The following is a 27,256-nucleotide window of genomic DNA, read 5'->3' as shown; positions in this document are numbered from 1 at the left end:
AAAACACAGGTGGGAGTAATATATAGGCCCCTAACAGTAGCTATACCGTTGGACAGAATATTAATGAAGAAATAGTAGGAGCTTGTAACAAAGGTAATACAATAATCGTGGGGGACTTTAATCTTCATATGGACTGGACAAATCAAATTGGCAAAGGTAGTCTGGAGGACGAGTTCATGGAATGCATTCGGGACAGTTTCCTCGAACAATTCATCGTGGAACCAACCAGGGAACAGACTATTTAATTCTTGTATTGTGTAATGAGACAAGGTTAATTAGCAATCTCATCGTAAAGGATTCTCTGGGACAGAGTGATCATAATATGACAGAATTTCACGTTAGTATTGAGAGTGACTTGCCCAAGTCCAAAACTTGGTCATCAAAGAGTGCTGTGAGTTTGGGCAAGTGTGAGAGTTCTTTAATTGTTATTTCTCTTTAAATCATTCTTGATAAGATTACTTAAGCAGTTTAAGTAAAGGGGAAAAGTTAAATATTTGGGATTCTGTTGGTTTAAGAAGAGTAAAACAAGGTTACACTGCAGTAGGAGTAAATTGGCACAGCAGGCAGTGGAAACCAGTTTTCTAACCAATCAGCAGGGGTGACTCATTTGGCTGTAAACAAACAAACAGTATAAAAAGATCAGTCCTAGTGCGAGCAAGCACCGAGTGCGAGTCATCAAAGAGTGCTGTGAGTTTGGGTAAGTGTGAGTTAGGTTAAATGGGGTGTTAGGTGCTCTTTTCAAACTTTAACTCTGTGGGTTGTAGTTGATAAGGCCTTTCTGGTGCAGAGTGACTGTTGGTAAACCATTTAACTGGTGTAACTAGAGGGATTGATTTAATTTAAATCCAATTAATTAAAGGGGATACTAGCATCTAAAATCAGGCAGAGGGTGTCCATAACTAACAATAAAAAATGTAATTAATTACATAGAATGGAGCAGGTGATGTGTTACTGTTGCGAGATGTGGGAGCCGGTGAACCCCATTGAGGCTCACGGTGATTACGTCTGTGACAAGTGTCTGCTGCTGCAGGAACTCCAGCTCCGTGTTGATGAGCTGGAGTCTGAGCTTCAGACACTGCGACACATCAGGGAGGGGGAGAAGTACCTGGACTCTGTATCAGGAGGTGGTCACACCTATGGAGTTAAGTAATTCAGATGTAGCCCATGGTCAGGGACAGGACGGTGTGACTATGGGTGAGGCAGGTACGGGGATCCAGGAGGTAGAGCTGGAGGAGCTGCAGCCCTTGCTCTTGTCCAGCAGGTTCGAGGTTCTTACTCCCTGTGGGGACGGGAGCAGGGACTGCAGGGAGGATGAGCAACCTGGCCACAGCACCGTGGAACGGGGGGCCATTCAAGAGGGGGGAGTAAATAGAAATGTTGTAGTGGTAGGGGATAGTATTATTAGGGGGATAGATAGAGTTCTCTGCAGCCGAGAGCGAGAGTCCCGAAGGCTGTGTTGCCTACCCGGTGCCAGGGTTAAGGACATCTCCTCTGGGCTGGAAAGAAACTTGCAGTGGGAGGGGGTGGATCCAGTTGTCGTGGTCCATGTTGGTACAAACGACGTAGATAGGACTAGGAAGCCGGTTCTGTTAAAGGAGTATGAGCAGCTAGGGCTCAAATTAAAAAATAGAACCTCAAGGGTAATAATCTCTGGATTATTACCTGAGCCACGAGCGAATTTGGCTAGGACAAATAAAATTAGAGAGTTAAATGCGTGGCTCAAAGACTGGTGTGGGAGAAATGGGTTTTGCTTCCTGGGACACTGGCACCAGTACTGGGGCAGGAGGGAGCTGTTCCGTTGGGACGGGCTTCACTTGGCCAGTGCTGGGACTAGAGTCCTGGCAGATCATATAACTAGGGCTGTAGAGAGGGCTTTAAACTAACTAGTGGGTGGGAGGTTCCTAGAGAGCAAATAATAAAAATGACAACAGAGAAGGTCATAGACTTAGGTAGCAGTGGGGAAATTAAAAACCAGAGCTAGTCAGGAAGGGGCAGAAGGTATGGAGTAAAAGGTAAAGTAATAAAAAGGGCAAAAGCAGGAACTAAGTGTCACAAAACATATTTGATAGTTCTCTATCTGAATGCACGTAGCATTCGTAACAAAATAAACGAGTTAATGGCACAAATAACTACATATGGGTATTATCTTGTGGCCATTACAGAAACATGGCTGCAGGGTGACAATGCCTGGGAATTAAACATACCAGGTTATTTAACAATTAGGAAGGACAGGCAGGAAGGAAGGGGAGGTGGGGTGGCTATGTTAATAAAGGAAGGAATCACTGTAATACAGAGAAATGATATTGGGTCAAAAGATCAGGATAATGAAACAGTTTGGGTGGAGGTAAGGAATAATAAGGGGAAAAAAACACTAGTGGGCGTAGTCTATAGGCCTCCGAACAGTTGCAACTCTGTTGGACGGAGTATCAATCAGGAAATAGTTGAGGCTTGTAATAAGGGAACATCTATAATTATGGGGGATTTTAACTATCATATTAATTGGACAAATCAAATTGGGCAGGGCTGCCTTGAGGATGAGTTCATTGAGTGTATCAGGGATGGGTTTCTTGAGCAGTATGTAACTGAACCGACCAGGGGGCAAGCAACCTTAGATCTGGTCCTGTGTAACGAGACAGGATTAAGTAAAAATGTCCTAGTCAAGGATCCCCTTGGAATGAGTGACCATAACATGGTTGAATTCCATATTCAATTAGAGGGTGAGTAGGTTGGATCTCAAACAAGCGTGCTAAGCTTGAATAAAGTAAATGTTGGTCCCTTAGAGGATAAGACCGGGAAATTAATGGTGGGAAATATGGAGATGGCAAAAACACTGAATGAATATTTTGTATCAGTCTTTACAGTAGAGGACACTAAGAATATCCCAACACTGGACAAACAGGGGGCTATGGGGGGGAGGAGCTAAACACGATCAAAATCACTAAGGAAGTGGTACTCGGTAAAATAATGGGACTCAAGGTGGATAAATCACCTGGACCTGATGGCTTACATCCTAGGGTCTTGAGGGAAGTGGCGGTAGGGATTGTGGATGCATTGGTAATAATTTTCCAAAACTCCCTGGATTCAGCAAAGGTCCCGGCAGACTGGAAAACTGCTAATGTAACACCCTTATTTAAAAAGGGCAGTAGACAGAAGGCTGGAAACTATAGACCGGTTAGCCTAACATCTGTGGTAGGTAAAATTTTGGAGTCCATTATTAAGGAGACAGTAACAGGACATTTGGATAATCATAATTTAATAGGACAAAGTCAGCATGGTTTTATGAAGGGGAAGTCATGTTTGACAAATTTGCTGGAGTTCTTTGAGGAAGTAACATACAGGGTGGATAAAGGGGAACCAGTGGACGTAGTGTATTTAGACTTCCAAAAGGCATTTAACAAGGTGCCACACAAAAGATTATTGCTTAAGATAAAAAATCACGGGATTGGGGGTAATATTCTGGCATGGATAGAGGATTGGCTATCTAACAGAAGGCAGAGAGTTGGGATAAATGGTTCATTCTCAGACTGGCAATCAGTAACTCGTGGTGTTCTGCAGGGGTCAGTGCTGGGTCCCCAACTCTTTACAATCTATATTAACGATTTGGAGGAGGGGACCGAGTGTAACATATCAAAGTTTGCAGATGATACTAAGATAGGAGGGAAAGTAGTGAGTGAGGAGGACATAAAAAACCTGCAAGGGGACATCGACAGGCTAAGTAAGTGGGCAGAGATTTGGCAGATGGAATACAATACTGGAAAGTGTGAGGTTATGTACTTTGGCAGGAAAAATCGTAGAGCAAGTTATTATCTTAATGGCAAGAAACTGAAAAGTACTGAAGTACAAAGGGATCTGGGGGTCCTGGTGCACGAAACTCAAAAGGTTAGTATGCAGGTGCAGCAAGTGATTAAGAAGGCCAATGGAATGTTGGCTTTCATTGCTGGGGGATAGAATATAAAAATAGGGAGGTATTGCTTCAGTTGTACAAGGTATTGGTGAGACCGTACCTGGAATACTGTATACAGTTTTGGTGTCCATACTTAAGAAAAGACATACTTGCTCTCGAGTCAGTACAAAGAAGGTTCACTCGGTTAATCCCGGGGATGGACATATGAGGAGAGGTTGAGTAGATTGGGACTCTACTCATTGGAGTTCAGAAGAATGAGAGGCAATCTTATTGAAACATATAAGATTGTGAAGGGGTTGGATCGGGTGGATGCGGGGAGGATGTTCCCGATGATGGGTGAAACTAGAACTAGGGGGCATAGTCTTAGAATAAGGGGCTGCTGTTTCAGAACTGAGATGAGGAGGAACTACTTCACTCAGAGGGTGGTAGGTCCATGGAATATGCTGCCCCAAAAAGCTGTAGAAGCTACATCATTACATAAATTTAAAACAGAAATAGACAGTTTCCTAGACGTAAAGGGAATTAAGGGTTACGGGGAGCGGGCAGGAATTTGGACATGAGTCTAGGTTCGGATCGGACATGGCCCTGTGGGTAGCAGAGCGGCCCCAGGGGCCGTGTAGCCTGATCGTGCTCCTATTTCGTGTGTTTAATTCTGTTAGATTCAGGAGATGGTTCTGTGATAGTAGATTGGCGGTTAGGATCAGATCAGCCATGATCTTATTGAATGGCAGAGCAGGCTCGAGGGGCCGATTGGCCTACTCCTACTCCTATTTCTTATGTTCTTATGTAAAGCCTTAAACTTAAATAAAGCCAATTACATAGGTATGAGGGGCAAATTAGCTAAGGTAGATTGGAAAAATAAATTAAAAGGTATGGCGGTAGATAAGCAGAGACTAGCATTTAAAGAAATACTTCATAATTCTCAACAAAAATACATTCCATTGAGAAACACAAACTCCACGAGAAAAGTGATCCAACCGTGGCTAATTAAAGAAGTTAAGGATAGCATTAGATTGAAAGAAGAAGCTTATAATGTTGCGAAGAATAGTAGTAAGCCTGAGGATTGGGAGAATTTCAGAAACCAGCAAAGGATGACCAAAAAATTGATGATAAAGGAAAAAATAGAATGAGAGTATATATAAAACTAGCAAGAAATATAAAAGCAGATTGTAAGAGCTTCTACAAGTATGTAAAAAGGAAGAGAGTAGCAAAAGTAAACGTTGGTCCCTTAGAGGCTGAGACAGGAGAAATTATTATGGGGAATAAGGAAATGGCAGAAACGTTAAACAAATATTTTGTATCTGTCTTCACAGTAGAAGACACAAAAAAATACCAAAAATGGTGGGGAACGAAGGGTCTAATGAGGGTGAGGAACTTAATGTCATTAATATAAGTGGAGAAACAGTACTAGAGAAACTAATGGGACTAAAAGCCGACAAATCCCCTGGACCTGACGGCCTACATCCTAGGGTTCTAAAAGAGGTGGCTGAAGAGATAGTGGATGCATTGGTTTTGATCTTCCAAAACTCCCTAGATTCTAGAATGGTCCCAGCGGATTGGAAGGCCCCAAATGTAACCGCTATTTAAGAAAGGATGGAGCGAGCAAACCGGGAACTGCAGGCCAGTTCGCCTGACATCAGTCGTCGGGAAAACTTCTGGAATCTATTGTTAAGGAAGTGGTATCAGGGCACTTAGAAAATCATAACGTGATTAGGCAGAGTCAACATGGTTTTATGAAAGGGAAATCGTGTTTGACAAATTTATTAGAGTTTTTTGAGGATGTAACTAGCTGGGTAGAAAAAGGGAAACCAGTGGATGTAGTATATTTGGATTTCCAAAAGGCATTCAATAAGGTGCCGTATAAAAGGTTATTACACAAGATTAGGGCTCATGGGGTTGGGGGTAATATAGTAGCATGGATAGAGGATTGGTTAACAGACAGAAAACAGAGAGTAGGGATAAACAGATCTTTTTCAGGTTGGCAGGCTGTAACTAGTGGGGTGCCGCAAGGATCAGTGTTGGGGCCTCAGCTATTTACAATCTATATTAATGACTTAGATGAGTGTAATAAGATCATGGCTGATCTTAGTTTGCTGGCGATACAAAGCTAGGTGGGACAGTAAGCTGTGAGGAGAACACAGAGTCTGCAAAGGGATATAGATAGACCAAGTAAGGTGGCAGATGGAGTATAATGTAGGGAAATGTGAGGTTATTCACTTTGGTGGGAAGAATAGAAAAACAGAATATTTTTTAAATGGTGAGAAACTTTCAAATGTTGGTGTTCAGAAAGATTTGGGTGTCCTTGTGCAAGAAACACAGAAAGCTAGCGTGCAGGTACAGCAAGCAATAAGGAAGGCAAATGGCATGTTGGCCTTTATTGCAAGGGGGTTGGAGTATAAGAGTAAGGAAGTCTTGCTCCAATTGTACAGGGCCTTGGTGAGACCACACCTGGAGTACTGGGCACAGTTTTGGTCTCCTTATCTAAGGAAGGATATACTTGCCTTGGAGGCGGTGCAACGAAGGTTCACTAGATTGATTCCTGGGGTGAGAGGGCTGTCCTATGAGGAGAGATTGTGTAGAATGGGCCGATACTCTCTGGAGTTTAGAAGAATGAGAGGTGATCTCATTGAAACATACAAGATTCTGAAGGGGATTGACAGGGTAGATGCTGAGAGGTTCTTTCCCCCTGGCTGGAGAGTCTAGAACTAGGGGGCAGAGTCTCAGGATAAGGGGTTGGCCATTTAAGACCGCGATGAGGAGGAATTTCTTCACTCAGAGGGTTGTGAATCTTTGGAATTCTCTGCCCCAGAGGGCTGTGAATGCTGAGTCTTTGCGTATATTCCAGGCTGAGATCGATAGAATTTTGGAATCCAGGGGAATCGAGGGATATGGAGATCGGGCGGGAAAGTGGAGTTGAGGTCGATGATCAGCCACAATCTTACTAAATGGCGGAGCAGACTCGAGGGGCCGTATGACCTACTCCTGCTCCTACTTCTTATGCTCTTATGTACCTAGAAGGACAAGAGCAGCAGGTGCATGGCTACACCATCATCTGCAAGTTCCCCATCAAGTTGCACACCATCCTCACTTGGAAATATATCACCTTTCCTTCATTGTTGCTGGGTCAAAATCCTGGAACTCCCTGCCGAACCGCACTATGGGTGTACCTTCATCACGAGGAGTGCAGCGGTTCAAGAAGGCGGCTCACCACCACCACCTTTTGAAGGGCAATTAGGGATGGACAATACATGCTGGACTTGTCAACGACGCCCACGTTCCAGGGATGAATATTTTTTTTAAAAGTGGTAGTGCCACACAACTTGATGGAGAGTGTCCTCAGTGTGAAGATGGGACTTTGACACCGCAAGGACTGTGCGGTGGTCACTCCTATCAATGCTGTCATGAACAGATGCATCTGCAACAGGCAGATTAGTGAGGTCGCGGTCAAGTAGATTATTCTCCATTGTTGCTTCTCTCACCACCTCCCACAAGCCAAGTTTGGCAGCTATGTCTTTCAGGGCTCGGTCAGTGGCGGTACTACTGAATCACTTTTGGTGATCAACATTGAAGTCCTCCTCCCAGAGTACATTCTGTGCCCTTACTATCCTCAGTGCTTCTTCCAAGTGGTGTTCAACATGGAGAACTACTGATTGATCAGCTGCGGGAGGGTGAGCAGGTGGTTTCCTTGTCCATGTTTGACCTGAAGCCATGAGACTTTAAGGGGTCCAGAGTCAACGTTGAGGACTCCCAGGACCACTCCTTCCCGACTATATATCTCTCTGTCCCCGCCTCTGGCATGATGATGGAAGAGTCTGGGACATTGGCTGAAAGGTATGATTCTGTGAGTATGACTATGTCACGTTGTTGCTTGACTAGTCTGTGGGACAGCTCTCCCATCATGGCACCAGTCCCCAGATGTTGGTGAGGAGGACTTTGCAGGACTGGGCTAGGTGTGCTTTTGTCATGTCTGAATCTGATGCCTGGGTCGAAGCCGAGTGGACTGTCCGGTTTTATTCTCCTAATTGAAGAAGTGTTTGATACAACTGAGTGGTTTGCTAGGCCATCTCAGAGGGCAGTTAAGAGTCAGCGACATTGGTGTGGGGCTGGATTTACAATCCGACAGCTTCATGGTCACTTTTGCTGATGCCAGCTTTTTTTTATTCCACATTTAATTAGTTTTATATTTAAACGGAATTCAAATTCACATGGTGAGATTTGAACTCGCGTCTGTTTTATCAGTCATGGCCTCTGGATTACTAGTCAAGTGACATAGCCACTACGCTCACCCCCTTCCCTTGCAAGCGCAGGAGATGCAACACCTGTCTTTTAACTCCTCTGTTCCCATGTCCAGGGTCCCAAACACTCCTTCCAGGTGAAACAGCGATTTACTTATACTACTTTCAATCTAGTATAGTGTGTTCACTGCTCATGATGTGGTCTCCTCTACATTGGGGAGACCAAACGCAGATTGGTTGATCGCTTTGTGGAACACCTCTGTTCAATCCGCAAGCGTGACCCTGAGCTTCTGGTCGCCTGCCATTTTAATTTTCCGCCCAACTCCCACTCTGACCTCTCTGTCCTTAGCCTCCTACACTGTTCCAATTAAGCTCAAGGAACAGCACCTCATCTTTTGAATAGACACTTTACAGCCTTCTGGACTCAACATTGAGTTCAACAATTTCAGATCATAACCTCTGCCCCCATTTTTTCGAACAGCAGCTGTTGATGATTCTGCTATTCCCATTTACACCTGTTCTAGACCCATCTTTTGTTTCTTTACTTGCCCCATTACCACCCCCTTTTGCCTTGCACCATCATCCCTTTTGTCATTTAATTACTCCTGCCTTCCATCCTATCTCGGGCCTAATACAGTAGCAAAATACTGCGGATGCTGGCAATCTGAAATAACAACAGAAAACACTGGAAAAACTCAGCAGGCCAGGCAGCATCGGTGGAGAGAGAAACAGAGTTAACGTTTCAGGTCGAAGCCCTTTCGTCAGAACGTTCTGACGAAAGGGCTTCGACCTGAAATGTTAACTCTGTTTCTATCTCAGACCTTCCCTTTTGTTCTTTCCTTCCCCTCCCCCCTTTCACTGTCTCTGGACTTGCTTAGAAACTGTTTCATCAGAACTGGAAAAGGTTGGAGATGTAAGGTCAGCAACCTGAAATAGAGTCATAGAGTTATACAGCACAGAAAGAGGCCCTTCGGCCCATCTTGTCCAAGTCGGCCATCAAGCCCTGTCTATTCCCATTTTCCAGCACTTGGTCCGTAGCCTTGTATGCTATGGCGTTTCAAGTGCTCATCTAAATGCTTCTTGTATGTTGTGAGGGTTCCTGCCTCTACCACCCTTTCAGGCAGAGTTCCAGATTCCAACCACCCTCTGGGTGAAAAAGTTTTTCCTCAAATCCCCTCTAAACCTCCTGCCCCTTACCTTGAAACTATGCCTCCTGGTTATTGACCCCTCTACTAAGGGGAAAAGTTCCTTTCTATCTACGTAATCTATGCCCCTCATCCGTTAACAGATTGTACACCTCAATCAGGTCCCCCTTCAGCCTTCTCTGCTCTAAGGAAAACAACCCCAGCCTGTCCAGTCTCTCTTCATAGCTGAAGTGCTCCAGCCCAGGTAACATCCTGGTGAACCTCCTCTGCACCCTCTCCAATGCAATCACATCCCTCCTATAGTGTGGTGACCAGAACTGCACACAGTATTCCAGCTGTGGCCTAACTAGCATTTTGTACAGCTCCATCAAAACCTCCCTACCTCGGCTAATGAAGGCAAGTATCCCATATGCCTTTTCAACCACCTTATCTACCTGTCCTGCTGCCTTCAGGGATCTATGTACAGGCACACCAAGGTCCCTCTGATCCTCTGTCTTTCCTAGGGTCCTACCATTCATTGTGTATTCCCTTGCCTTGTTAGTCCTCCCAAAATGCATCACCTCACACTTTTCAGGGTTAAATTCCATTTGCCACTGTTCTACCCATCTGACCAACCCGTCTATATCATCCTGTAGCCTGAGGCTTCCCTCCTCGCTATTTACCACTCCACCAATTTTCGTGTCTTCTGTGAACTTACTGATCATACCTCCTACATTCATATCTAAATCATTAATGTACACTACAAACAGCAAAGGACCCAGCACCGATCCCTGCAGTACACCGCTGGACACAGGCTTCCAGTCACAAAAACAACCTTCGACCATCACCCTCTGCCTCCTGCCACTAAGCCAATTTTGTTAACTTTGTTCCTCTCTCCACATTTATTTCCAGCATTTTCTGTTTCTATTTTAGCCACAACACTACCGTACCACTACACTTTCAACCCCATATCCTCTCCATCACCAAGAGTGCCTACTTCCACCTCCATAACATCACCCGTCTTCACCCTTGACTCAGCCCATCTGCTGCTGAAATCCTCATCCCTGCTTTTGTCACCTCCAGCCTCAATTATTCTAATACTCTTCTGGACGGCCTCCACATTGCACTCTCTGTAAACTTGAGCTGATCCAAAACTCTGCTGCCTGTATCCTAGCTCACACCAAGTCCCATTCACCCATCAGTCCTATCACTGCCTACGCCCGGTCCACCAATACCTCTCATTTAAAATCCTCATCCTTGTTTTCAAATCCGTCTATGGCCTTGCCGCTCCATATCACAGTAACCTCTTACAGCCTTCTGAGATCTCTGCGTTAGTCCGACTCTGGCCTCTTGTGCACCCTGCTCCCTTTGCCCCACCATTAGCAGCCGTGCCTTCAGCTGCCTAGGCCCCACTCCCAGAAATTCCCTCCCAATACGTCTTCACCTCACTTTCCTTTGTTAATGACATTCCTAGAAATTCAACAAGCTTTAATTCTCCTAATTTCTGCTTCATAGGTTGTGTCTGTTTTCCTTACCCCTCTGAAGCGCCTGGGGATGTTTTTCTGTATTAAAGGCGATATAGAAATATATCAAATCTGTGCACTACCTGCCCTGGGAGTGTTTGATGGGACAGTGTAGAGGGAGTTTTACTCTATCTAACCCATGCTGTACCTGCCCTGGGAGTGTTTGATGGGACAGTGTAGAGGGAGTTTTACTCTGTATCTAACCCATGCTCTACCTCCCCTGGGAGTGTTTGATGGGCCAGTGTAGAGGGAGTTTTACTCTGTATCTAACCCATGCTGTACCTGCCCTAGGAGTGTTTGATGGGACAGTGTAGAGGGAGTTTTACTCTGTATCTAACCCATGCTGTACCTGCCCTAGGAGTGTTTGATGGGACCGCGTAGAGGGAGTTTTACTCTGTATCTAACCCATGCTGTACCTGCCCTGGGAGTGTTTGATGGGCCAGAGGGGGGGTTTTACTCTGTGTCTATTCCATTCTGTACCAGCCTCTGAATTATTTGGATGGGACACTGTAGAGGGAGCTTTACTCTGTATCTAACCTGTGCTTTACATGTCCGGGTAGCGTATGATGGGACAGTGTAATAGTGGGTGTTTTACTCTGCATCTAACCCAGTACGAGAGTGCAAAAGACAAGGCTGAAGCATTTGCCACCATCTTCAGCCAGAAGTGCCGAGTGGATGATCCATATCGCCCTGCTCCTGAGGTCCCCACCATCACAGAAGCCAGTCTTCAGCCAATTCAATTCACTCCACGTGATATCAAGAAATGGCTCCGCGCACTACATACAGCAAAGTCTATGGGCCCTGACAACATGTCATCTATCGTGCTGAAGACTTGTGCTGTAGAACTTGCTGCGCCTCTAGCCAAGCTGTTCCACAACAGCTACAACACTAGCATTTATTCAACAATGTGGAAAACTGCCCAGGTATGTCCTGTCCACAAAAAGCAGGACAAATCCAATCCGGCCAATTACCCTCTCAATCATCAGCAAAGTGATGGAAGGTGCCATTGACAGTGCTATCAAGTGGCACTTACTCACCAATAACCTGCTCACTGATGCCCAGTTTGGGTTCCGCCAAGACCACTCTGTTCCCGACCTCATTACAGCCTTGGCCCAAACATGGACAAAAGAGCTAAATTCCAGAGGTGAGATGAGAGTGACTGCCCTTGACATCAAGGCAGCATTTGATAGTGTGGCATGAAGGAGCCCTAGTAAAACTGAAGTCAATGGGAATCGGGGGCGAAAACTCTCCACTGGCTGGAGTCATACCTAGCCCAAAGGAAGATGGTTGTGGCGATTGAAGGTCAATCATCACAGCCCCAGGACATCGCTGCAGGTGTTCCTCAGGGCAGTGTCCTAAACCCAACCATCTTCAGCTGCTTCATCAATGACCTTCCCTCCAATATAAGGTCAGAAATAGGGATGTTCGCTGATGACTGCAGTGTTCAGTGCTATTCACAACTCCTCAGATAATGAAGCAGTCCATGCCCGCATGCAACAGAACCTGGACGACGTTCAGGCTTGGGCTGATAAGTGGCAGGTAAATACTGTGGCAACAAGAGCAGGTCAGAGGCCAGGTATTCAGCGGTGAGTGTCTCACCTCCTGACTCCCCAAAGCCTTTCTATCATCTACAAGTAAGGAGTGTGATGGAATACTCTCCACTTGCCTGGATGAGTGCAGCCCCAACAACACTCAAGAAGCTCGACAGCATCCAGGACAAAGCAGCCCACTTGATTGACACCCTATCTACCAACTTAAACATTCATTCACTCCACCACCGGTGTACCGTGGCTGCAGTGTGGGCAATAAATGCTGGCCTTGCCAGTGACGCCCACATCCCATAAATGAATAAAAAAAATAACATACCTGTGAGTGTTTAATGGGATACTTTAGAGGGAGCTTTACACTGTACCTAACCCTTTCCTTACCTGTCCTGGGATTGTTTGATGGGACAGTGTAAAGGGAGCTTTATTCTGTATCTAACCCATACTGTATCTGAAATAAAAACAGAAAATGCTGGAAATACTCAGCAGGTCAGGCAGCATCTGTGGAGAGAGAAACAGAGTTAATGTTTCAGATCGATGACCTTTTGTCAGATCATGCTGTACCTACCTGTCCTGGGAGTGTTTGGTGGGACAGTGTAGAGGTAGCAATACTCTATCTAACCTGTGCTGTACCTTCCTTGGGAGTGTTTGATGGGACAGTGCAGAGGGAGCTTTACTCTGTATTCTAAAAGCCATGCTGTACCTGAAATAAAAACTGAAAATGCTGGAAATACTCAGCAAGTCAGGCAGCATCTGTGGAGCGAAAAACAGAGTTAATGTTTCAGGCCGATGACCTGGGTGTGTTTTTATGGGGCTGTGTAGAGGGAGCAGTACTCTGTATTGAACCCGTGCTGTACTTTCCCTTGGAGTGTTTGATGGGACAGTGCAGAGGGAGCTTTACTCTCTCTCTCCCTGTCCTGGGAGTGTTTGATGGGACAGTGCAGAGGGAGCTTTACTCTCTCTCTCCCTGTCCTGGGAGTGTTTGATGGGACAGTGCAGAGGGAGCTTTACTCTCTCTCTCCCTGTCCTGGGAGTGTTTGATGCCTATACTGGGTGCCTGTAATGGGAACTGTTCTTTCCTTGTAGTGACCACCCTCACATTGTTGAGTGAATATCATTGATGAAGGTAAATCGATGTTCTTTCCCGTTCACCTGCAGAGACTTTCCGCAGCTGAATGAGAAGAATGTGGAGAGCAATAACCAGATGGCGTTCGACATTGCCGAGCGGGAGTTTGGAATTTCCCCCATAATGACAGGGAAGGAGATGGCATCGGTGGGTGAGCCAGACAAACTGAGCATGGTCATGTACCTGTCGCAGTTCTACGAAATGCTCAAGGACACGACCCCAGAGGGTGAGCAGATAACGTACAGAGCAGATAGTTTTGTTAAATTTACAGTGCCTACCTTTGGAGACAGATTACAATGAGGAGGTGTTGTTTGTAACCCAGCGTTTGGCCCCAGTGACCTGTCAGTGTGAAGCGGTGCTGTTTCAATTGATGGGCAGCGCTCTTCTCAATAGTCTTTTCCTTTGACGTGTGCTCAAACACCACATTCCTTGCCAAGTATCACAGGCTAAAGGAGTCAACTGATACCTCACGACACTGCCCATCCCTCATATCTAAGTGATGGCAGGAGGTTCACCCATTCTCATCGTTAATGTGAACTTTTACCAGGGTATATGGGCCCTTGGCAACTAGAGGTGGTTAGTGAGAACGTTTCCCAGTGTATGGGCCTTTTGTAACTGGAGGGAGAGGGTACAGAAGAGATTTACTCGAATGGTTCCAGGGATGAGGGATTACAATTGCATGGAGAGACTGGAGAAGTTGGGGTTGTTCTCCTTACCGCAGAGAAGGTTAAGAGTAGATTTGATAGAGATGTTTAAAATCATGAAGGGTTTAGACAGAGTAAATAAAGAGAAACTGTTTACAATGGCGGAAGGGTCGATAACCAGAGGGCCCAGATTTAAGGTGATTGGCAAAAGAACCAGAGGCGACAGGAGGAACTTCTTTATGCAACGAGTGGTTAGGATTTGGAATGCAGTGCATGATGGGGCGGTGGATACAGATTCAATAGTTGCCTTCAAAAGAGAATGGGATAAATACTTGAAGGCAAAAAAATTGCAGGGATATGGATAAAGTGGGAGGGGGGGGGAGAAGGAAAGAGTGTGATTAACTGGCAAGGCTGAAGGGTTTGCAACCATCTTCGGCTAGAAGTGCCGCATAGATGATCCTGAGGTGCCCATCATCATAGAAGACGTGCTCCAGAACTGGCCGTGCCTCTAGCCAATCTGTTCCAGTACAGCCACAACACTGTGGAAAATTGCCCAGGTATGGTATGTCGTGTGCACAAAAAGCAGGACAAATCCAACCCGGCCAATTCCCGCCCCATCAGTCTACTCTCAATCATCAGCACTGTGATGGAACTTGTTGTCGACAGTGATATCTGTCACAACAACACGTTTCGAGTAAACACCAGACACTTCATAGTGTAGTATATGGAACAGACTTTATTGATACACAGTACAGGTATTCAGCCTAACTGTATATAGAGAGTAGCTTTTTGGCTTCAAGCACTATCTTTCCAGCCCTCCGAAAAATGCTAAAAACCATACTCCTTTATAAACCAGATTTTACCTACATCAAAGGTACAGGTCAAAGATAAGACCTCATGACCTACCTATTTTCAAATCCTTTGGAGACAGTCTATTCATATAATTGTTTACTCCAAAGCTACTTCCCCATAACAAGACATCCTGATGTAACAGTTCTTAAACCCTTTGAATAATTGGCTTTATCAACCGTTATCCTTCTATACTATAGCTAATAGATTCCTCCTACCCATGTTTATTACCCTAGCCCCTAAAGTTACACTTTAATCACTCATGGCTGACACCATCTTGAACATTTTTCGCATCAGAAAAAAAGCTATGAATCCCTCTCGCGACACCTCAGTCATCCTGTTTATATTGGAAAGCCTAATGCTCCAAGATAAAAAGAAGTTTGACTGTTAACCTTTAACTCCCCAAGATGTACACATGCATCGCTCCACGATGTCCAACACTACCAAGCGCCCAGTTTGGGTTCTGCCAGGACCACTTGGCTCCAGACCTCATTACAGCCTTGGTGCAAACATGGACAAAAGCTGATCCCCCAGAGATGAGGTGAGAATGACTGCCCTTGCTATCATGGCAACATTTGACAGAGTGTGGTACCAAAGATCCCTAGTAAAATTGAAGTCAATGGGGGTGGGGGGGTGTGAGAAACTCTCAACTGGCTGGAGTCATACCTAGCACAAAGGAAGATGGTTGTTGGAGGCCAAGATCGGAAATAGAGATTTTCTCTGATGATTGCAGCATTCAGGTCTATTCGCAACTCCTCAGATAATGAAGCAGTCTGTGCCAGCATGCATTAAGACCTGGAAAACATCTAGACTTGGGCTGGTAAGTGACAAGTAGTATTAACGCCACACAAGTGCCGAGCAGTAATCATCTCCAACAAGAGAGAGTCTGACCACCGCCCCTTGACATTCAACGGCATTACCATCGCCGAATCCCCCAGTATCAACATCCTGGGGGTCACCATTGACCGGAAACCGAACTGGACCAGCCACACACATACTGTGGTTACAAGAATTCTACGGTGAGTGACTCACTTCTTGACTCCTCAAAGTTCTTCCAACTGCAAGGCACAAATCAGGAGTGTGATGGAATACTCTCCACTTGCCTGGATGAGTGCAGCTCCAACAACACTCAAGAAGCTGAACACCATCTAGGACAAAGCAGCCTGCTTGCTCGGCAACCCACTGACCACCTTAAACATTCACTCCCTCCACCACCGGCGCACCATGGCTGCAGTATGTACCTTCTACAAGATACACTGCAGCAACTTGCCAAGGCTTCTTTGACAGCACCTCCCAAATCGCGACCTCTACCACCTAGAAGGACAAGGGCAACGCAGGCGCATGGGAACACCACCACCTCCAAGTTCCCCTTCAACTCACATACCATCCTGACTTGGACATATACAGTATTGCCGTTCCTTCATCGTTCCTGGGTCAAAATCCTGGAACTCCCTCCCTAACAGCACTGTGGGAGTACCTTCACCACGCAGACTGCAGCGGTTCAAGAAGGCGGCTCACCACCACCTTCTTGAGGGCAATTAGGGATGGGCAATAAATGTTGGCCTTGCCAGTGACGCCCACATCCCATGAATTAATAAATATAAAATAAGGATTCCTGCTCCCAAGAGGCGGGTTGATCATTTAATTATTTGAATGAGCCCATGTGCCTCAGATGTAATCTCACTTCCAGCTTTAATAGTGGCCAGCTGGGTTTCCTGGGCTAAAGGGAGGTGAGGACTGCATCATGGAAGAGTTAAGTGCCTTTCCAGCACTGCTTGTGGGCTAGGAGGAGCAGGAGTACTTCCCCCGGCCCCCCAGGCTAACCTGTTTCCCACTCCACGCCACCGGACCTTCCCCTCCCCCCGTGATCACCGACCCCCGATCTCTCGCCGACCCCCCACAATCGCCGACCCCCCACAATCACCGACCCTCCAAGCCATGCTGTACCAAGCCCTCCAAACCCCCCTTCCTCACAATGATACACCGCAGAAGGAGGCCATTCAGCCCATCGTGCCTGTGTTGGCTCTTTGGTAGAGCTATCCAATTAATCACAATCACCTCTTTCCCCATAAGCCGTGTAAATTTTTTCTCCTTGAGTATTTATCAATTCCCTTTTGAAAGTTACTATTGAACCTGCTTCCACCACCTACTCGGAGCTCCGACACGGCAAGAGTGCCTGAGGTGGGCAGAGGAAACGCTTCAAGGACACCCTCAAGGACATCCTTGAAAAGTGCAACATCCCCACCGCCACCTGGGAATACCTGGCGCAGGACCGCACAAAGTGGAGGAGAAGCATCTGGGAAGACGCCGAACACATCGAGTCTCTTCGGGAGCAAGCGGAAGGAGCGCACGTCAACCCAAGCACTCCACCCACCCGCCCCTTCAACCACCGTCTGCCCCACCTGTGACAGAGACTGTAGGTCCCGCATTGCACTCATCAGGCACCTGAGAACTCATTTTTAGTGTGAAAGCAAGTCATCCTCGGTTCCGAGGGACTGCCTAAGAAGAAGAAGGCAGTGCATTCCACATCACAATAACTCGCTGTGTAAAAAAATGTTTCCTCATCTCGCCTCTGGTTCTTTTGCCAATCACCTTCAATCTGTGTCCTCTGGTTATCGACCCTTCTGCCACTGGAAACAGTTTCTCTTTATTTACTCTATCAAAACCCTTCATGATTTTGAACACCTGCTAAATGCCACTTTAACCTTCTCTGCTGTAAGGAGAACAACCCCAGCTTGTCCAGTCTCTCTACATAACTGAAGTCCCTCATCACTGGAACCATTCTAGTAAATAAAATAGGGGAGCTGGAGGCAATCATGCGTTGGGAGGAACCAGACATAGTAGGGATTACTGAGACATGGCTACAGAAAAATCAGGACTGGGAATTAAACATTGCAGGGTATAACTTATTTAGAAAAGATAGAGGGGGAAAAAAGGGGAGGTGGAGCAGCTGTACTTATTAGGGATAACTGGCAGTAGAAAAAAGGGATGTGGATAGCAGCAAGACAAAAATAGAATCCATATGGATAGAGATGAAAGATGATAAAGGATCAATCACACTAATAGGCGTAGTCTACAGACCACCTAATAATGGAAGGGAGGTGGAGGAAGAACTATACCGACAAATTAGAGAAATTAGTAAAAAACATCGAATAATAATCAACTACCCCGATATTAATTGGACAGAAGAGGTAGGTAAAGGGGATAAGGGACTGGAGTTCCTACAATGTGTACAGGACTCCTTTCTAACACAATATGTAAAAAGCCCAAAAAGGGAGGATTCGCTATTGGATCTAGTTATGGGGAATGAACCAGAGCAGATAAGAGAAGTAAAAGTAGGGGAACCTATAGGCAATAGTGACCATAATATAATACGCTTTAAGATGACAATAGAGAAGGACATAAAAATGACAAAAACCAAGTTAATAGATTGGAGAAAAGCTGATTGTGAGGGGCTGAGAATAGAACTTGGGAAGATAAAATGGGCAACAATATTGGCAAACAGCGATGTAGAATGACAATGGAAAACGTTTAAAACGGTGTTCAACAGAGTGCAGGAAAATATATTCCGCTAAAAGGAAAGGACAAACTAAACACTAATGAGACGCCATGGATGAATAAAGATACAAGGAAACAATTGAGGGCAAGGAAAGAGGCATACATTAAGTACTTAGACAGCATAGGAGTGCATGATGAGAAAGAATATGAAGGGATTAGGAGAGAAGTCAACAAAACAATTAGGAAGTCAAAGAGGAACTATGAAATTAAATTATCAAGGAACATAAAGCAAAATAGTAAAATATTTTACAGCCACATCATTAAAAAAAGGAAGGTTGGGAGGGGAATAGGGCCATTAAGGGATGGACAGGACAATACCACAGGTAACGATAGGGAGATGGCAGAAATATTAAGTCATTATTTTGCTTCGGTATTTATCAGGGAGATAGAACAGGTGGACATGACATTGGGTGATGAGATTAGTAATGAGATAAGTGCATTTAAAATAAAAAAGGGGATATATTAAATAAACTAATCAAACTCAAAGAGGATAGAACCCCTGAGTTGCATCCACGCATTTTAAAAGAATCTAGGGAAGAGATAGCAGAGGCATTACTGCACATATTTAGTAATTTGTTAGAAAAAGGTGTAGTGCCAGAGGACTGGCGGATAGCTAACGTAATACTTATATTTAAGAAGGGGGATAGAACATGTCCAGGGAATTATCGACCAGTCAGCTTAACATCGGTGGTAGGAAAAATAATGGAATCCCTACTAAAGGAGAGAATAGAAGAACATCTAGAAACAAAAAGTATAATGAATAGTCAGCATCGATTTCAAAAGGGAAAGTCTTGCTTGACCAACCTTATTGAATTTTTTGAAGAGGTAACAGAGAGAGTAGACAAGGGTAATGCAGTAGATGTAATTTATCTAGATTTTCAAAAGGCCTTCGATAAGGTACCCCATAATAGACTGATGAACAAGGTCAGAGAATGCGGAGTCAGGGGACAGGTAGCAGAATGGATTGCTGGCTGGCTTCAGGACAGAAAGCAGAGAGTAGGAGTAAAGGGTAGCTATTCACAGTGGCAGAAGGTGGGTAGTGGTGTCCCACAAGGATCAGTGTTGGGACCACTGCTGTTCACAATTTACATTAACGATTTAGACTTAGGAATCAAAAACACAATTTCTAAATTTGTGGATGTTACCAAATTGAGGGGAATAGTCAATACTGAGGAGGACTGCAACAAATTACAGGAGGACATTAATAAACTTACAGAATGGGCAAATAATTGGCAAATGAAGTTCAACACAGATAAATGTGAGGTATTACATTTTGGTAGGAAGAATAGGGAGGTCATTTATCACTTGGAGGGTGCAAGTCTAGGTGGGGTAGAGGATCAAAGGGATCTGGGAGTACAAATACACAAATCACTAAAAGTTGCGCCACAGGTTAGCAAGGCCATAAAAAAATGCAAACCAAGCACTAGGGTTTATTTCTAGAGGGATAGAATTGAAAAGTAGGGAAGTTATGCTAAACCTGTATCGAACCTTGGTTAGACCACACTTGGAGCACTGCGTGCAGTTCTGGTCGCCATATTATAAAAAGGATATAGAGGCACTGGAGAGGGTGCAGAGAAGATTTACAAGGATGATACCAGAAATGCGAGGGTATACATATCGGGAAAGGATGAACAGGCTGGGTCTCTTTTCTCTTTGAAAAAAGGCTGAGGGGTGACCTAATAGAGGTCTATAAAATTATGAAAGGTTTTGATAAAGTGGATACAGAGAATGTTTCCACTTGTGGAGAAGAGCATAACTAGAGGCCATCAATATAAGATAGTCACCAAGAAATTCAACAGGGAATTCAGAAGAAGCTTCTTTACCCAAAGAGTGGTGGAATGTGGAACTCGCTACCACAGGGAGTGGTTGAAGCAAATAGCATAGATACATTTAAGGGGAGGCTGGACAAACATATGAGGGAGAAGGGAATACAGGGTTATGCTGATCGATTTAGATGAGGAAAGACGGGAGGAGGCTTGAGTGGAGCATAAACACCGGCATGGACTGGTTGGGCTGAATGGCCTGTTTCTGTGCTGTATATCCTATGTAATGTATCTTTGTAAATCTCTTCTGCACCCTCTCCAAGGCCATGACATCCTTCTAATGTGTGGTGCCCAGAATTGAACAGAATTCAAGCTTTGATATTATGCCGTGTATCCACTCGTTTTACCAGTGTATACGGGCTCTCTGTAACTGGAGATGGTTAATGTGAACTTTTACCAGTGTATATGTACCCTCGGTAACTAGATGTGGTTTTTGTGAACTTTTACCAGTGCTCCCTGTAACTAGAAGTTGTTAATGAGATACAAGGAGCACAGAGGACTACGGGAGGCAAACAGCATTAGAATAAAGTGTAATTCAGAAATAGTAGGGATCCGACATGGGGGAAATGTAAGTTAGACTAGGATGGGTTTAGGATGGGTGCATGTGTATAACTACCCCAGTGTGGTAAATAAAGTTGGTGAGCTGCAGGCACAAGTTGCCACATGAGATTATGATACAGGGGCAATAATGGAGGTCTGGCTCAAACACTGGGAGGAATGGGCACTTAATATTCCTGGCTGCAAAATATTCAGGAAAGATAGGGAAGGAAGAAAAGGAGTGGAGGGCGGTTGGCAGTATTGATCAAAGATAATGTGACAGCACTGGAAAGGGTTGATGTAGTTGAGAGTTGAAAGACAGAATTAATTTGTTTAGAATTAAGGAACAATACGCTGTTACACTGCTGAGTGTATACTACAGGCCACGAAATAGCGGGAAGGAGACAGAGGAGCAAATTTGCAGGCAAATTGCAGAAAGATTCAACAACTTTAGGGTTGTGATAATGGGGGACTTCAGTTATCCTAATATAGACTGGGAAAATAGAAGTGTAAAGGACAAAGAGGGGTGGGGAATTCCTGGAACGTGTACAAGATAACTTTCTTAATCAGTGTGTTTCCAACCCAACAAGGAAGGAAGCAGTGCTGGATCTGGTTCTGGGGAATGAAGTGGGGCAAGTGGAGCATGTTTCAATGGGGGAGCATTTGGGAAACAGTGATCACAATGTCATTAAGTTCAGAGTAGTTATAAAAAAGGACAAGGAAAAATCATATGTGAAAATACACAACTGGAGGAGGGCTAATTTCAGTGAGTCAGAGATTGGCAGGTAAAGCAATAATTAGGCAATGGGAGGCCTTCAAAGAGAAGATAGTTCGGGTACAGACTAGACCCATTCTCACAAGGGGGAAAGGAAGAGCATCCAAAGCAAGAGCTTCCTGGGTGACTAAAGGTATCGAGGTTAAAATGAAATAGAAAAAGAAAGCCTCCAATAAATATCAGGTTTATATTTCAGTAGAGAACCGAGCTGAATATAGAAAGTACAGAGGAGAACTGAAAAAGGAAATAAAAGGGGCAAAGAGAGAGAATGAGAATAGATTAACGGGAAACATAAAATGGAACCCAAAAGTCTTCTATAAACAGATAAATTGTAAAAGGGTAGGCAAAGGAAGGGTGGGCCCAATTAGGGGCCAAGAAGGAGATCTTCTAGTGGAGGCTGAGGCACTAAATGAGTACTTTGCATCTGTCTTCACTAAAGAAGAGGATGCTGCCAATTATGTGGCTCGGCGTCAGATTTTGTTTTTTTTTGGTAACACTCCTGTGGAGCGCCTTGGGATGTTTTATTACATTAAAGGCGCAATATAAATATAATAAATTGTTGTTGTTGTTGAAAGCCAGCAGGGATTTGTTGAAGGCAAATCATGCTTGACTAACTTGATTGAGTTCTTTGATGAAGTAATGGAGGGGGTGGTTGAGGGTCGTGCAGTTGATGTCGTGTATATGGACTTTCAAAAAGCATTTGATAAACTACGACAAAATAAACTCGTTAGCATAATTGAAGCCCATGGGATTAAAGGGGCATGGCTACATGGCTATAAAATTGGATAAGAGACAGAAAGCAGAGTAGAGGTTAACGATTGTTTTTCAGACTGGAGGGAAGTGTGCAGTGGTGTCCCTCAGCGGTCGTGTTAATGAGAACCTCTACCAGTGTATATGGGCCCTCTGTAACTAGAGGGGGCGTTAATGAGGCTATTCTCTGTTACTAAGTTACTTATTGGCTGATGGGTAGGTTTGTGACCTGCTGCGGGAGAGTCAATCTCTTCAGTTCAGTGCCTGCGGTCACTGGGTTTCAAAATCTGTGCGCACTTCAAATTATTTATTGGCTTTCGTTTCTCCTTCACAGAATACCTGCTGGGTTTTTACGATAAGTCCAACATTGTGGCTGCCACAAAGTCACCCATCTCATTCTTCAGCAGGCTGGGACAAACCATCACGCGCAAGCGGGGACCAAAGGTAAGCTGCTGGGAGGACAGGAGCGGTTGGGGTGAGTGGAACCAGGGCCTCCGATGGGTCATTGTTGAGTCTTCTTGTGAGCAAAGTGGAAAAAAGAACTGAGACGACTGGATCAACCAGGAAGTAATGATTCAATTAATTTTGAGTTTTGGTTTGAAAAAGTGGTGGATAGCAGGAGAGGGATAAGGATTTTCACTGTTGGAGGGCATGCAGTCCAGGAGGAGTGGCTGTGCAGAGAGTGGATATCAGAGTGACTGTGAGAGACAGCGACTACAGAGGAGCAGGCAACCAGCCCAGGGAACTGTAACATGCAGTGTGTTGACACCTGTCCAATTTCCTCACTGTGATCACACCTGTCCACAATCCTCACTGTGATCACATCTGTCCATTATCCTCACCATGATCACACCCGTCCACAATCCTCACTGTGATCACACCCGTCCACAATCCTCACTGTGATCACACCTGTCCACAATCCTCACTGATCACACCTGTCCACTATCCTCAGTGTGACCACACCTGTCCACAATCCTCACTGTGATCACACCTGTCCACAATCCAGTGTGATCACACCTGTCCATTATCCTCACTGATCACATCTGTCCATTATCCTCACTGTGAGCACACCTGTCCACAATATCACTGTGATCACACCTGTCCACTATCCTCACTGTGATCACACCTGTCCACTATCCTCACTGATCACACCTGTCCACTATCCTCACTGTGACCACACCTGTCCACAATCCTCACTGTGATCACACCTGTCCACTATCCTCACTATGATCACACCTGTCCACAATCCAGTGTGATCACACCTGTCCATTATCCTCACTGTGATCACATCTGTCCATTATCCTCACTGTGAGCACACCTGTCCACAATATCACTGTGATCACACCTGTCCACTATCCTCACTGTGATCACACCTGTCCACTATCCTCACTGTGATCACACCTGTCCACTATCCTGACTGTGATCACACCTGTCCACTATCCTCACTGTGATCACACCTGTCCACAATATCACTGTGATCACACCTGTCCACTGTCCTCACTGTGATCACACCTGTCCAAAATATCACTGTGATCACACCATCCACTATCCTCACTGTGATCACACCAGTCCGCAATATCACTGCTCACACCTGTCCACTGTCCTCACTGTGATCACACCTGTCCACAATATCACTCTGATCACACCATCCACTATCCTCACTGTGATCACACCAGTCCGCAATATCAATGCGATCACAGCTGTCCACTATCATCACTGTGATCACACCTGTCCGCTATCCTTACTGTGATCACACCTGTCCACAATCCTCACTGTGATCACACCTGTCCACTGTCCTCACTGTGATCACACCTGTCCACTGTCTTCACTGTGATCACACCTGTCCACTGTCCTCACTGTGATCACACCTGTCCACTATCCTCACTGTGATCACATCTGTCCACTGTCCTCACTGTGATCACACCTGTCCACTGTCCTCGCTGTGATCACACCTGTCCACTATCCTCGCTGTGATCACACCTGTCCACTATCCTCACTGTGATCACACCAGTCCACTGTCCTCGCTGTGATCACACCTGTCCACTGTCCTCACTGTGATCACACCTGTCCACAATATCACTGTGATCACACCATCCACTATCCTCACTGTGATCACACCAGTCCGTAATATCACTGCTCACACCTGTCCACTGTCCTCACTGTGATCACACCAGTCCGCAATATCACTGCTCACACCTGTCCACTGTCCTCACTGTGATCACACCTGTCCACTATCCTCACTGTGATCACACCAGTCCGCAATATCACTGTGATCACACCTCTCCACTATCCTCACTGTGATCACACCTGGCCACTATCCTCACTGTGATCACACCTGTCTACTGTCCTCACTGTGATCACACCTGTCGACTGTCCTCACTGTGATCACACCTGTCCACTGTCCTCACTGTGATCACACCTGTCCACTGTCCTCACTGTGATCACACCTGTCCACTGTCCTCACTGTGATCACACCTGTGCACTGTCCTCACTGTGATCACACCTGTCCACTATCCTCACTGTGATCACACCTGTCCACAATATGACCGTGATCACACCTGTCCACAATCCTCACTGTGATCACACCTGTCCACAATCATCACTATGATCACAACTGTCCACTGTCCTCACTGTGATCACACCTGTCCATTCTGCTCACAGTGATCACACCTGTCCACTCTCTTAACTGTGATCACACCTGTCCACTCTCCTCACTGTGATCACACTTGTCCACAATCCACACTGTGATCACACCTGTCCACCATTCTCACTGTGATCACACCTGTCCACAATATTAATGTAATCACACCTGTCCACTATCCTCAATGTGATCACACCTGTCCACAAAAGCATTGAGAGCACTCCTGCTGCAAGTGTCACTGTGATCACACCTGTCCACAATATCACTGTGATCACACCTGTCCATAAAAGCACTGAGAGCACACCTGTTGAAAGTGTCACTGTGATCACACCTGTCCACAATATCACTGATCACATCTGTCCACTATCCACACTGTGATCACACCTGTCCACTATCCTCACTGTGATCACACCTGTCCACTGTCCTCACTGTGAGCACACCTGTCCACAATATCACTGTGATCACACCTGTCCACTATCCTCACTGTGATCACACCTGTCCACTATCCTCACTGTGATCACACATGCCCACTATGCTCACTGTGATCACACCTGTCCACTGTCCTCCCTGTAATCACACCTGTCCACAATATCACTGTGATCACACCTGTCCACTATCTCACTGTGATCACACCTGTCCACTATCTCACTGTGATCACACCTGTCCACTATCCTCACTGTGATCACACCTGTCCGCAATCGTCACTGTGATCATACCTGTCCACTGTCCTCACTGTGATCACACCTGTCCATTCTCCTCACTGTGGTCACACCTGTCCACTCTCTTAACTGTGATCACACCTGTCCACAATCCACACTGTGATCACACTTGTCCACAATCCACACTGTGATCACACCTGTCCACTGTCCTCACTGTGATCACACCTGTCCACTATCCTCACTGTGATCACACCGGTCCGCAATATCACTGTGATCACACCTCTCCACTATCCTCACTGTGATCACACCTGGCCACTATCCTCACTGTGATCACACCTGTCTACTGTCCTCACTGTGATCACACCTGTCGACTGTCCTCACTGTGATCACACCTGTCCACTGTCCTCACTGTGATCACACCTGTCCACTATCCTCACTGTGATCACACCTGTCCACAATATCACTGTGATCACACCTGTCCACAATATCACTGTGATCACACCTATCCACAGTATCACTGTGATCACACCTGTCCACTATCTCACTGTGATCACACCTGTCCACTATCCTCACTGTGATCACACCTGTCCACAATATCACTGTGATCACACCTGTCCACAATATCACTGTGATCACACCTGTCCACTATCTCACTGTGATCACACCTGTCCACTATCCTCACTGTGATCACACCTGTCCACAATATCACTTGTGATCACATCTATCCACTATCCTCACTGTGATCACACCTGTCCACAATATCACCGTGATCACACTTGTCCACAATCCTCACTGTGATCACATCTGTCCACAATATCACTGTGATCACACTTGTCCACAATCCTCACTGTAATCACACCTGTCCACTCTCTTCACTGTAATCACACCTGTCCACTCTACTCACTGTGATCACACCTGTCCACTATCCTCACTGTGATCACACCTGTCCACAATATCACTGTGATCACACCTGTGCACCATTCTCACTGTGATCACACCTGTCCACAATATCACTGTGATCACATCTCTCTACTGTCCTCACTGTGATCACACCTGTCCAGAATATCACTGTGATCACACATGTCCACTATGCTCACTGTGATCACAGCTGTCTACAATGTCACTGTGATCACACCTGTCTACAATATCACTGTAATCACACCTGTCCACAATATCACTGTGATCACACCTGTCCACAATATCTCTCTGATCACACCTGTCCACAATATCACTGTGATCACACCTGTCCACTATCTCACTGTGATCACACCTGTCCACAATATCACTGTGATCACATCTATCCACTATCCTCACTGTGATCACACCTGTCCACAATATCACCGTGATCACACTTGTCCACAATCCTCACTGTGATCACACCTGTCCACAATATCACTCTGATCACACCTGTCCACAATATGACTGTGATCACACCTGTCCACAATATCACTGTGATCACACCTGGCCACTATCCTCACTGTGATCACACCTGTCGACTATCCTCACTGTGATCACACCTGTCCACAATATCACTGTGATCACACCGGGCCACTATCCTCACTGT

The 27,256-nt window shown here is 45.5% G+C and overlaps 1 protein-coding gene across 4 annotated transcripts in view; it reads left to right on the top strand.

The window, feature by feature from the left end:
• mical3a (microtubule associated monooxygenase, calponin and LIM domain containing 3a) overlaps window positions 1-27,256 on the top strand; it is a 706,722-nt gene that overhangs the window by 169,118 nt on the left and 510,348 nt on the right. For all 4 annotated transcript variants that reach the window (XM_086008561.1, XM_086008560.1, XM_086008562.1 and 1 more), the window contains exons 13-14: window positions 13,489-13,682; window positions 22,727-22,836. In XM_086008561.1, the coding sequence (XP_085864687.1) occupies window positions 13,489-13,682; window positions 22,727-22,836 (304 nt within the window). The remainder of the gene's footprint in view (window positions 1-13,488; window positions 13,683-22,726; window positions 22,837-27,256) is intronic.

Source organism: Somniosus microcephalus, chromosome 16, assembly GCF_052327205.1.
Source record: "Somniosus microcephalus isolate GS21.2 chromosome 16, FLI_Smic_1.0, whole genome shotgun sequence".
In the NCBI taxonomy this organism is placed as follows: domain Eukaryota; kingdom Metazoa; phylum Chordata; class Chondrichthyes; order Squaliformes; family Somniosidae; genus Somniosus; species Somniosus microcephalus.
The sequence above is the reverse complement of the archived record's forward strand: the minus strand, read 5'-3'. Positions and strand labels throughout refer to the sequence as shown.